This window comes from Aethalodelphis obliquidens, unplaced genomic scaffold (genome assembly GCF_003676395.1).
Source record: "Aethalodelphis obliquidens isolate GAN/ISIS:26980383/991018 unplaced genomic scaffold, ASM367639v1 scaffold1, whole genome shotgun sequence".
NCBI lineage: Eukaryota > Metazoa > Chordata > Mammalia > Artiodactyla > Delphinidae > Aethalodelphis > Aethalodelphis obliquidens.
Window position 1 is genome coordinate 80,978,237 of NW_020837945.1, and position 12,616 is coordinate 80,990,852.

General features: G+C 48.7%; 1 protein-coding gene across 8 annotated transcripts in view; it reads left to right on the top strand.

Annotated features, from left to right (window-relative positions):
* The window catches only part of DGKG (diacylglycerol kinase gamma), a 207,551-nt gene that overhangs the window by 159,536 nt on the left and 35,399 nt on the right, over nucleotides 1–12,616 (top strand). For all 8 annotated transcript variants that reach the window (XR_003433362.1, XM_027109494.1, XM_027109508.1 and 5 more), the window contains one exon: nucleotides 923–1,100. Coding sequence is in view for 7 of the 8 variants with exons in the window: in XM_027109494.1 (XP_026965295.1) it covers nucleotides 923–1,100 (178 nt within the window). In the remaining variant the exon portion in view is untranslated. The remainder of the gene's footprint in view (nucleotides 1–922; nucleotides 1,101–12,616) is intronic.

The window sequence follows — 12,616 nt, forward strand, 5'->3', positions numbered from 1 at the left end:
TCGCATTAAGCAAGACGAAGAGCTTGGGCTTTGTAGTCAGATTCCCCAACTTTGAACCCCTGCTCTGTTATTTATCAACTGTGCAATCTTGGATAGCTTAGCTTACCTCTCTGGGTAATGTTTTCTTCTGTAAATGAAGTAGACTACCTCCAGTCCTGAGGAACGAGGATCAGAGCTAATCTATTTTTTGCTGCGTTGGTAAGCATTATGCCAAAGTAGGCTGACTTTATAGATATGTGAGACAGGCAGATTGGAGCCTACTGGCCTTTTGTACCTGGCGGTGATGTGGGTGGTAGAGACTGGATAAAGAAACTCTGCTACATCAGCAAGCACATATGCCAAAATTGCACTTACGATAGAGATACAGGAGACAGGAAGATTCTGAAAGCCATCCAAATCTTAAAGTCTTATACTTCTCACAGGAGGGGTAAAATAAGAAGAGGTAAAATGAAACTTTTCTGTCATTTGTTGAGAATTTGCAGTGTTAGGTTCTGGACTCAATGCTCCACCAGATCTTCACAGTGGTTACGGAGGGGCAGGATTGATGATAATGAGGTTGGACTGGTGAACAGTTTGCAGTTGTCTTCTGAACCATCCCTAAAGCCCTTCTAGATCTATAGACGGTTCCTGGAGCTTTGTGCTATCTCCCCAGAGCTGACCAGGACTGGACCTCCCTCACCCCACTGCAGTGGCCAAAGCATTAGGCCTGAGCAGTGTTGCCCAAGATTCAGCTTCTGACAGAGGCTGGCTGGTGGCTGACGGCCTTTCACATTCTCCATGAGAGCCCACACCCCACGTGCACACACACACACGCGCGCACACACACACACACACACACACACACATACACATACATACATGCCACCTTGGGTTGGGATATACTGAGGACACTAACGGATGAAATTCTCTCTCTGCCCCTCAGTGTGACGGAGTTGGGGTGGACCTGAGCGGCATCTTCCTTGAAGGCATTGCTATTCTCAACATTCCCAGCATGTACGGTGGCACCAATCTCTGGGGAGAAACCAAGAAGAACCGGGCTGTGATCCGGGAAAGCAGGAAGGTCGTCACTGACCCCAAGGAACTGAAATTCTGCATTCAAGGTAAGCCAGGCATGAGGAAAATTGCTCTAGGTCAGTGGGAGGGGTGTTCAGGCGGGTCTGGCAGCAAACTGTGTTAGGGTCTACAGCAGGCTCTAGAAGCTTCTACAGCTTTACAGGGACTCGGAGATACACTGACTCATCATCCCTGATGCTGCAATGTTTAATAATCTAATTGAGAAAAGTTACAATAAGGGAGCCCTAAATGACAGTCAGTAGTCAAACTGGGGGACTCCATGAGGTTAGGGTCAAAGGCTGTTTGTGTCAAGGTTACCAGTGTCCTTCAGTAACTAAATCCAATAGTCAGTTCTCAATCTTGATCTTGCTTCATCTGTCAGCAGCATCTGACCCAACTGATCACTCCTTCTTCCTGGAAACACTGTCCACTCAGCTTCCAGGACTCCACACCTTCCTGGTTTCCCACTGGTCACTCCTTCGTAGTCTCTTTTGCTGAGTCCTCAGCTTCTCTCTAACCTCTTTATACGGGAGGGTCCCCAGCCCTCTTCTCTCTTCTGTCTGTACTCACTTCTTTGATGATCTCATCGAGTAGTGAGACTTTATTTAAATACCACGTGAGTGCCAGTGACTCAGCAAGTCCAAAACTGATCTCTGACGTCCCTCCCCCAAACCTTCTCCACCCACAGCCTTCTCCATCTCAGTTGACGATAACTCAAACCTGCCCGCTGCTTAAGCCAAAACACTTGGCACCATCCTCAATTCCCTTTTATCTCATATCTCATACCCAATCCATCCAAAAATCTGTTAGCTCTACTCTTTAAAAACATCTAAGATTCCTACCACCGTGGTCTGAGCCACCATCCCTTATCCCCTGGATTACTGCAAACCCTCCCAACTGGATTCCCTGCTTCTTCCCCCACCCTCTACAGTCACTTCTCACCACTGCATCAGAATGCCCCTGGGAAAATATGTCTGTCCATGCCACTCTCCTGCTCAGAATCCTGCAGGGGCTCAGACTGAAAGCTAAAGCTCTTCATGTGGCCTAGAGGGTCCTAGAGGGTTTGGCCTCTCGTCACCTCCGGACTGCATCTTCTGTTACTGCCCCCTCACTCCCTCTGCCTCTGCCACCCGGCCATGAGCCGACTCTTCTTCCTGCCTGGAACAGCTGGATAGTGTGCCTTAGAGGCCATCAACTACCGGCCAGGATACAGGACACAGCTTTCTGAGAGTGCCCTTAAAACTACCTTCAGCCCTACCCCTTACCAGCCACTGCCACCAGCAAACCAGACGGGCCTCAATCAAAGTTCCTGGCAGCTCTGCCTCTTCTGTGGATCAGATGAGCCGGCCCTGCTGATCTGCAGGGATTCTCAGTGGCTGGTGAGCCAGAGTAGGGGTGTGGGGAGAAGCCGTACATGAGGGCTTTGGCAAAGACCCCACCTGAGGAGGCAGGAGAATGGATTCAAATCCAAGTGCTGGCACTAACCTACTTTTGGGGATGTTGGTTTTCTTTGCCATAAAACCAGCATCTGGTATAAAAGTTTTGATGACTGAATGGATGGGATTGACCAGACCATTGATTTTTAAACCAGACCTGCCTATCGAAAATGAAGTCCTGGGCCTCAGCCCAGATCTCCATAATCAATCTCTGGGTTGGTTCCTGGGAACCTAAATTTGTAATGAGCTCCCCAGACGATCTGATGGGCTGCCGGGTTTGAGAACCACCGACATAGACAAGTGTCCAGGAATCTGGGTCTGGGTTCTTTGATGTCCCAGGTGGTTAGTCCTAAGGCTGGATGTGATCCCACCAGTAGAAGGAGACAAAACTTGGCCAGCCATTGAGGGAATGGTTACTGCCTTATTTCAGACCTACCTATTAAACAATCAGATTGTCATATTCTGAAGCAAGGTCATCAAGAGGGGTCATCTGCACACCTGTGTCCTTTAAGAGAAGACTTGGGAATTTTTTTTTTTTCTCTGCTTCCCTCTTAAGTCCCCTTTATTTCAGAGTAAACTTTTCAATTTGTATAAATTATTAAACTCAATAATGTGTTCCTCCTTCCTCCCTTGGCAGGGGAAGTTGTGGGTGCTAGCAGAGGGTGGGGGAAGCATTGGAAGTTGTAGAAAGTTTCTGCAAACTTTCCCATTCCAGTGTTCCCACCCCAGCCGCCACTCCAGCATCCAGGCAGAGCAGAATCGGGGCAGAATCCCCCTCCCCTCAGGCAGGGGCTGGGGGCCGCTCTTGCTGAGGATGTTTTCTGGTTGGGGCTCAAGGACAATCGTCATCTTCCCTTGTATGTCTTACCGTATATCTTCCCCTTCTTCAAGCAAGAGTAATGTGTCTGCTGATCGCTTATAACCTTCATGTACAGGAACTCTCTTCCCCAAATCCCCCTTTCCCACCCCAAGAATATGCTTTCAGAGCTAAAAATGCAGCTACTTCCTGTTCTTTAGATGAGGACAGGAGCTGATCAGAGCAGAGGCTGAGGAGGGAGTCTTGGCTTCTGGGCTTTGCAGAGAACGAACCTACAGTGAAAGCTTTTTCTTAAAGGGCCATGATCTCCTTTAAGATGAGATGTTAATGAGGAAACGCTAAAGAGGCAAGCCATTTTAAAAAGTGGAAAAGCATTGGCCTGGGAGTCAAGAGTCCTGGGTTCCAGTCCAGACTTTGCCTCTCACTAGTGTATGATGTTGGGCAAGTCCTTTCAACTTCTTGGGTTTCAGTTTTCATTATGTGTAAAATAGGCAAATCTGACAATCCTACAGGTTCCTGTAGAGCGTAGGTTGCTTACAGCTCCACAGAATTAAGGCACGGCCAGGTTTGGGTCTAGTGGACTCCTTGAACAGAATTATATGGCAGGTTTCTTCCTTCTTTCGGTGTGTTTTGTCTCGGTTTATAGGCCAGTGGCTGAGAAGGTAGGGATCTTCCTCTGCAGGCTCTTTATTTGTTGGGATTTGTTATTCCTTGGCAGATTCACTAGGGTTGGAGGTGAGGGAGAGGTCAGAAGAGAATAGTGAGAGGGAGGGGGTTTATCATAGGAAGTGTTAAAGGAAATGACAACAGAAAATGTTACTGTCAAATCTCATCACAGGTCAGTCTTTCTCCTTGGAAAAGCAAGCCAAGAAAGAAGGTCAATCAAGATTAGCATGGAATGAGTTCTATGAAACCACTGGCTGATTAGAAAGCAAGAAGTGGTCTTGGGGAAAGTACCAAGCTTGCAGTTGAATGACCTGGGTTTAAATTTAGGCTTTACACTTTCTAGTCTTATAAACCTTGGAAAGTTACCCAACCTCTCTGAGTCTCAGCTTCCTCACCTGTAAAATTGGCATCATAATACCTAGCTTGTCATGATGATGGATGTCAGAGTGCCTGGAACATAGTATAAGCTTAAATTTTCTCCTCACCTTTAAGGCTATGTTATGTTGGGGCATACCAGCTGAATGACTGATTTTGAAGTTTTCAGGTTTAGCATTGCCACCTATCTGTACTATCACTAAGAAAGAGCAGAGATCCTACCAAACTCCAGCCCAGCCTTTGCCCTGGCACATTAAACCTATACCATCAATTGTACCTTCTGCCTCCTTTCCTAGACCTTTCAAATTCCAAGGATGGAGGCTGGATAGTATTCATCTTTTCCCCAGTGCCTGACCCCGTGTAGTTAGTCCAAAAAAGGTTATTGGATAAATGAGAGGTACCTGGGCAATGGTTCTTTTTAGTTTTTATAATACCAGTAAGAATAGTGACAGGTATTTATATTTCATTTTGGCTTGCAGATAGTTTTTCATATATTAACTTAACCTAACCCTAACCAGAAACCCATGAGCAAGGTTATACCCACTCCCCTCCATGTCCCTATTTCATAGTTGGGAAAAACAGAGGCCCAGAGAAGCAATAGGACTTATACAATTTATGTCCAGTGGTCGCATCAGAACCAAGTCCCTGATTCCTAGCCTAGCCCCAAGTGGTTAGTGTCCAACTAGAAAATTTATTTGAGGTCCTACTATGTGTTCTGTACAAGCCAGACACTCAGAAAACAGGAAGCATTTATGTTCCAGTCCAAGGAAAGGCTCCATATACACTTGGTTGAAATTCTGCTCCTCATACAAGACCTACCTCAAGGGCCATCTCCTTCCTAGAGCCTATGGTGCAACCTCTGGAAGTGAGTCTGGCCTCCGAATTCCTAGAGCATTTAATTTGGGCTTCTGTCTTGACAGTACACTGATTATGGGTTGCCTTGTCTCGTAGGCACATGTATCCTCATCATATTTTTCTCCTGCCAGTACCTGGAAAATGGGGAGCATGTGTTCTTCATCTCTGTGTCCCCTTCAGAGCCTAACATCCTACCTGGCTCAGGTTGTTCTACAGAAATGTTTGTCGGAGGGCGGTGGGGGGGCGGGGAAGGAATCTTGCCTTTGGCCTGTGAGCACAGTGGGCAGTAGATTCTGGAGGTGGACAGGAGCAGACCCTCAGGGAAAAATCTTAAAAAAATAATAGTCTTACAAAGAGTTCGATGCCAATATTTGTGAGACTGAGAATTTAGTTTCATGGAACCATTAGAAACTCATTTGATAAGTAAGATGTGCTGGCTGTCTTCAAATAAGTAATTCAGATATAGCCTGGAGGACTTATAGCTGAGAGTCGCCGTAGAGTAAGGGACTGACCATTGAACTAGAAGCTAGAAGACCAGCCATGTGATGTTAGTTGAATCATTGAATTTTTCCAAGCCTCCATTTCAACCCTTGCAAAATGGAAACAATTATAATCTCTCTCCATCAGCATAGTCACCTTGTTTTGAGAGTTAAATGAGATCATCCATGTAGAACACTTAGCAGAATGCCTGGAACGTGGTGAGCGCTTGATCAATAGTAATCAGAAAAATTGTTAAGTGATCAGTGGAAGGTGATGAGTATTTAGTACGTGAGAAAAAGGCCAAATTTAGAATTTTACTCTGTCTACTTCTGCTTCAGTAATTTGGTCTGGATTATCTTTAGATTACCTATGGTTCTAACAGCCCACAACTCTAGGGTTACTTGTTGGCACTGTGCTTAAGCGTGTTTGGCTGTTGCTGCCTATGTGGAGGTTCCACCTGAGTGGCTATCCGGCGAAGCCAGGTGAGGGTAAGGGTGCCAAGCCTTGAATCACCAAGGGCATGCATGGCACAAGCTAGATCAGTTCCCCCCGAGGCTAGGGAGCGAAGCCCTGGAAGCTCTGCCATTGTTTCTCTCCGGCCCCACCCTGGATGTGAATGCGGAGCCTTCCTACACATGTTCTCAGACTCTTCTCTGAGGCTCGTGTATGCCCCCATCCAGCCTTCAGCCTTGAGCCAGCAGCAGCCTTGAGGCTGTGTCACCCAGAGCTGGCCACCTCACCCTCAGTGAGGTTTCTTAGTCAACCCCGTGTGAACTGCATCCAGGGTGTCCTAGACAAGATTCTAAACAGAGAGGGCAAGATCTCCCCAGACTTTCACTAGGGAATCATTTTTGCAATTCCTGGTAAACAAAAACAGGGAGACCTTTGGTAGGATATACATTTTGAGTCAGTTTCCCAGCAGCAGTGATAGGCTTTCTGTCATTTATTCAACACACACCTTCGAAACACACGAAAATGCCAAGCACCAGGGCACATTGATGAGCAAAACCAGATCTAGTGCCTGCAGCCATTAGGGAGTGCGGGAACCAGGCCTCAGTAAAACAATTCCACAGATAGGCATGTAGTTAGGATCTGTGATAAGTGCTAAGAGGGAGAGTCGCATGGCTACTCAGCACCCCAGCAAGGCCAGCCAGCCACTGCGTGGCTCACAGATAGGCTCGTTAGCCTGGAACTCAAACCAACTAGCAGGCACTCACACAGGCACCCTCCTGGCAAAAGCATACAGTCATCAAATCTGCCACCCAGATGCCAGGGTCTTACCTGGGAAGAGGAAAACCCTCCCACTTCAGAGTCAGTTGACACCACTCCTTCGTGGGCACAGGTGGTTCAACCTGCCTGTGCACTGTGCCCATGTGGATCTTCACTAATGGCATGGGTCTTACCCTGAATCCCAAAGCCAGATAAAGGGACGCCATCCAGCTGTCAGAGATCCACCCTCCCGGGTGGTGAGGCAGAACTCAGATGAGACAATAGGATAATCATGAGTACATGAGTTCATTGCTTCTCAGGGCTCTCTCCTCACTTGTAGGAAACCATAACAGAAAGTGGCCGGTTGGGTTCAGGAGCTGTCCAGGGTTGTATGTTCCCAATTTTCCCATTTGGTGGAGATCTGACCAGAAAGACAGTCGTAGTGAGCAATTGCCAGCCACTCACGGCTCATTCGGGTTGAAAAATAGAAATGTTCCTAAAAAGTGTGCATTTCACAGAGGTCTCTCTGGGCAAGGTCTCACCTAGGGGCTGAGATGGAGCAAGGCTAGCAACCCCTAAAGAGCCTGGCGGGCACTTGGGGGGGGTGTGCGCTGGGACGCCCCTCAGCGCTGGGAAGTAACCATGGCAACACACCAGTCATTCCTCTGCATCAGTGGCAGGCCTACAGAGAGACTCTGCTCTGCTTTTCACAGGAAATCACAGCTTTGTCACTCAGTCCCTCAAGCACCCACGTTGGAATCAACATGCCCCAAACCCAGATGAGGCATTCTCTTCTCCCTCTTTACACACCCTCCCCCTTCTCCTAAAGCCCATTGCCCATCCCCACGTTCCCTGCCTTGTTGATGGTATCACCTGTTGCCCAAGCTAGAGACCCAGAGTGATGCATTTCCCGTCACAGCGGCTCATGGAACTCTCCTGTAATTATTTGCTCACATGGTGTCTCTCCCACCCAATGTGAGCTCCTCGGCTCCAGATATCATAGTTCCTTCTATATCCTGTGCCTGGCACGGCCTCTGAGACCTTGAAAGAGCTTATTAATATTGGTTGACCAAAAGCACCCAGCGTCAGGGGCACCTGGAGCAGTAAGATAGGGAACCATGTTTGATGGGATGAAATTTGTGTGTGTGATGCTCGTGAGCAATGTTGCAGAGCTGCTGTGCCAGCATCGGGCTGTACAGGAGGCCAGGAGGTCTGCCTTCCATCCTCATTGGTCCCTTCTCCAAGCCCCTATGTGTTCCCAGCTGCCTCTACATCATGCAGTCTCTCCGTACCTGTCAGGGTTGCCTGCTGGACTCTGCGGGTTAGGCTAGGTGTGTTTTTGCAGCTTCCAGATCAAGGCCACACAACCTGATTCTCAGGTCTATGTAGTATTGAAATCCCAGACTCACTGGTCTCTTAGAAATTTAGAGATCCTTTCGTCCTCAAGATAAGGAGAGGGGGAACCAGCAAGGTGAAGTGGCTGGCCCTTGGCCAAACCCCGACTGAAATGCAGGTCTTTTAGTTCACACAGGCCAGCCCTCTGTCCACTAGAGCAGAGGTTGGCAAGCTTTTCCTGTAAAGGACCACATAGTAACTCTTAAAATAGTTAGGCTTTGTGGGCTATGCAGTCTCGGCTACAACTGCTTACCTCCAACCCCTCAGCGTGAAAGCGGCCATAGACCACACGCAACGAATGGTATGGCTGCGTCCTAGTCCCCCTTTATTTACACAAACAAGCAGCAGGCTGGGTTTGGCCCTCGAGCCGTGGTTTGCCCATCCCTGCACTAGAACCTCACGTGGTCCACAGCCAGCAGCAAGGGCATCACCTGAGAGTGTCAGAATGTAGGCCAAACCTCCTGAGGCCCAATCTGCCTGTCAGCAAGATCCCCTGGTGATGAATGCTTACTCAAGTTTGAGAAGCACTGCACTGGTGGGCCTGGCTGCTCCCCCGAGGATGCCAAGAAGATACTTTATAGATTAGAAAAATGAGGCCTAGGGAGATTAATTGACCCGTCCAAGGTCACACAAACTGGAGGACCTGGGACTAGAGCCCAAGTCCTAGTATTTCACACATGGAATTCTTTCTACACACACCAGACCACCCACCCCAGCCTCCCCATTTCTGCCTGTCCCTGACCCAACCCGCATTTACTAGAAGTTCAAGTGAAGCGATCCTTCATTCTTCCCCAGCTGACTTGTGAATCAGGAGGACTCTGCCTCCAGCTGAGTGCCCCCCCCCCACACCCCGCCAAGATTGGGAGGGGTGGGCGAGGCAGAATAGGGCCTCCGGAGGCTGTTCCACGTCCGCAGAGGGAAACTTGCTCATACAGGTTCAAGCTGGAGTTAAACTCCAACTGAATTCCTGCCTTAGGAGGTTTGTTGCTCAAAATAGAACCAAAGAACCAAGGAAACTTTCGTTTTTCACATGCAGAAGAAACTTCTAGACTGGCTGTCTGGCAGGCCTAGACATCTTAGATTTTTCCCTCTTCTGCTTGCCCCATCTTGACCCACCACCAGCTCCTGTTCCCCTGTAGCAACTTTAATATCTGGCACCTCCGAAGACCCAGCCCACAGCAAAACTCCATCCTGGCCACACGCTCTGCACAGCCTGTGCTTCTTGATCTGTTTTTAAGTCGTGCAAGAAGTGCTTCATCTTCTTAATTAATCAATAAATATGTATTGGGCTGTTGTTTACTGAGCACTTATTTATGGGCCAAGCTGTTGCCTATTTAATTATTTAATCTATTTTATGGCTGACGCTAATGGGGTTAAGTGACTGGCCGAAGAACACGGAGGATACCCAGTAGAGCTGATTCAAACCTGCCTTCAAGTACCGAGTGCTCCAGGTGCTATAGAGGGTGCAAGCACCAGTGTGACATGGTTCCAACCTCCAGCAGATCTCAGTCGAATGTAAGAAATATATGTAGAATGATCATGTTACCACTGGCATGATAGGCAAGCACCACGGAGTGGCAGAAACAGAGTACGGTTAGAGTGTGGGGAGTAAGAAAAGGAGGGGCTTTCCTTAGGGACTCAATCCCCTGCTGCCCAGCACTGTGCCAGGCACCTAGGAGGTGATCAATAAATATTTGATGTATGACTGAATGAATGAATGAATGAACGAACGAACAAGATAGAATGTGTGTGTGCCAGTACTTGAAGCCGGAAAGGATTGGAAAGGACAGAATGAGAGAAGAGGCACATGGACTAGAGCATTAGCACACAGAAATAGCAAAGGGGAAGACTGGAAACGTAGAGACCCTTGAGTCATGTGCCATGGAGTTTGTATATGATCCTTTGAATAATGGGAAGGTTAATAATGAAGGGTTTTAAGCCAAGAGCAATAGGATGAGAGAGCACCACGCAGTTTGGATTCAAGGAAAAGGAAAGGAACTGGCAGCAAGGAGGCCAGTTAGGAGGCTGGTGCAGAACACAGGCTTACAACTCTGAGGCCTTGAATAGCAGTCAGTGGCACAAGAGGAAAAATGGACAAAAGCCAACAGGAAGTGGGGGACAGACAAAGGGGACACTGCCGTGTGGATGATGCCTCCTTCCCCGCAAACCAGCCAACAGGGTCCCGACTTCTTCTGCCCACAAGCTCAGCCGTGTCCTGTCTACCTCCACCCCAAAGCCCTCCCCATTACCAGTGGCTGCTGTTGGCAGAATGGATGCCTGAAGCAGGGCCCTGTGTCTTTTCCACCTCCAGCCTGCAGCCAGCACCCATCTCTTCCCATTTTCCGGACAATTCATCCAACATTTGTTAAGCACCTACTTGAATTTAGCACCATACGCTAGAAATATTTTGCATTCATCATCTCGTTTCAGTCCCCTACAGCACCCCTGAGAGACACTTTATAATTAGAAAAATAAGCCCAGGGAGGTTAATTGACCTGTCCAAGGCCACACTAATTGGTGGATCTGGGACTAGAGCCAAGTCCAAGTATACCAAACCTGGCATTCTTTCCATTCACACAATACCCTCCCCCACCTCCCCATTTCTGGTTGATCTTGACTCAACAACCAGAAAGTCTCAGCTATCCTTTCGCTTTGCCTTTCTGGATATGTGCATCCCTCTAGCTGTGATTCATTTGGTGGGCGTAGCTCTCTGTAATGTACCTTATGTGTGTCATGCCTGAGACTCAGGCTTGAGTTGAACTGGAAGATCTCACCACTAATTGATTGATTCTATTATATACACTGTATGTGGAATTGAAGCTTCTTGAGCTCAGTGGGCAAAGTCATGCCAGATAATAAACCAACTAGTATTTCACCTTCAGGCCAAGAGAGTCGGCATTCCATTTAACAAGAAGTCTCCCCTGCGAGGAGCTGAGGATAGGCTCACCCCACTCCACGCCCCCTTCCCTGCACTGAGAGGTCCCACCATGCCAAGATGTTTGGTCTCTGCTTTGAGTCCTTTATTCAGAGCTTATGTGGGGGGTCAGACCGGCCTTGGTTTGAATTCCAGCTTTACCATATGCCAGCTTTGTGACATTAGGCAAGTTCCTCAACCTCTCTGAGCCTCAAGATTTTTTTTTTTATGTTGGGATAATAGTGTCTATCCAACAGAGTTGCCACAAAGATTAAAAACAATAAAGCTGACAGAGCTCTAGGCCTGGCCTGGAGTCTGTGTCCAGTAATAGTCGTTCTCTTCGTGTCCTCATTGGGACCACCAGGTCAAGATTCCTGTAGCTCCGCTGCCTCCCAAGCCTTATGCGATATTCTCACTCTTGATCTTTCTTAGAGGCATGATGATGATGTCAGACCCTCCCTTCAGAGCCATTTCAGGAGACCATTTCTTCCGGGGAAATTCCCCACCACACAACTCCACCAGCACGCTGCCCCTCCCCTTCTGAAGCCCCTGGCCCTTAGGCATGGAGGGGACAATGTACCGAGCCTTCATCAGAGCCCTGCCAAACCCGGGAAGAGAAAGCCACACAGAATAGAGGCCCCACCACACAAGCAGGCTTTCAGGAACCAGCCACAATGGCCATTGTGAGCACAAACTCACCCTTCCTCTTGCCTCAGTGTAGGGCTGCACAGAACGTTCTGTCTTCTGCACAGTGTGAGAAGCGGCAAGGCCTGTTGCCAACCTACTCTTGACCCAGCCGGCCAGGAAAACCAGCCTCCACCTTTGTTGGAAGAGCTCAAACCAAACTCAAGGATAGAATGCCCTCACCTCTGATCAAGGAAACATAGGCCCAGCGGAGGAAAGTGACTGGCCCAAGGTCATACAACTAGACAGCTAGAGCAGAGGCAGAAACCCCGGCCCCTGCCCGCTGGGCCAACACATTTCCTCTCCCTTCCACCCTGCAGCCCCTCTCCTCCTCAGAAAGCAGTGGCTCTGGGCTGCTTTTCCTTTCCGTTTCCATCTGGATCGCCCAGAGTCCAAGACCACTCAGTACCCTCTGACCACTTTTATGCCCTGATGGGGCTTTACAGACCCCTGGGAGTGGAAGATACCTGCAAACCAGTGTGACGAGGACACAAAGGAACCACCCGTCAGAAGGGGTGCCCAGCCGGACCAGGGGTGTCAAAGCCATGCCTATCTCCAGATCCTTCTCTGCATCCTCATTGCTCAGCCCAGGAGCAAGGGAAAGCCACCAGGCCCGTTGTGAGATTGTATCTCTCTCTCTCTCTCCCTCTCTCTCTCTCTCTCTCTCTCTCTCTCTCTCTCTCTCTCTCTCTCTCTCTCACACACACACACACACACACACACACACACACA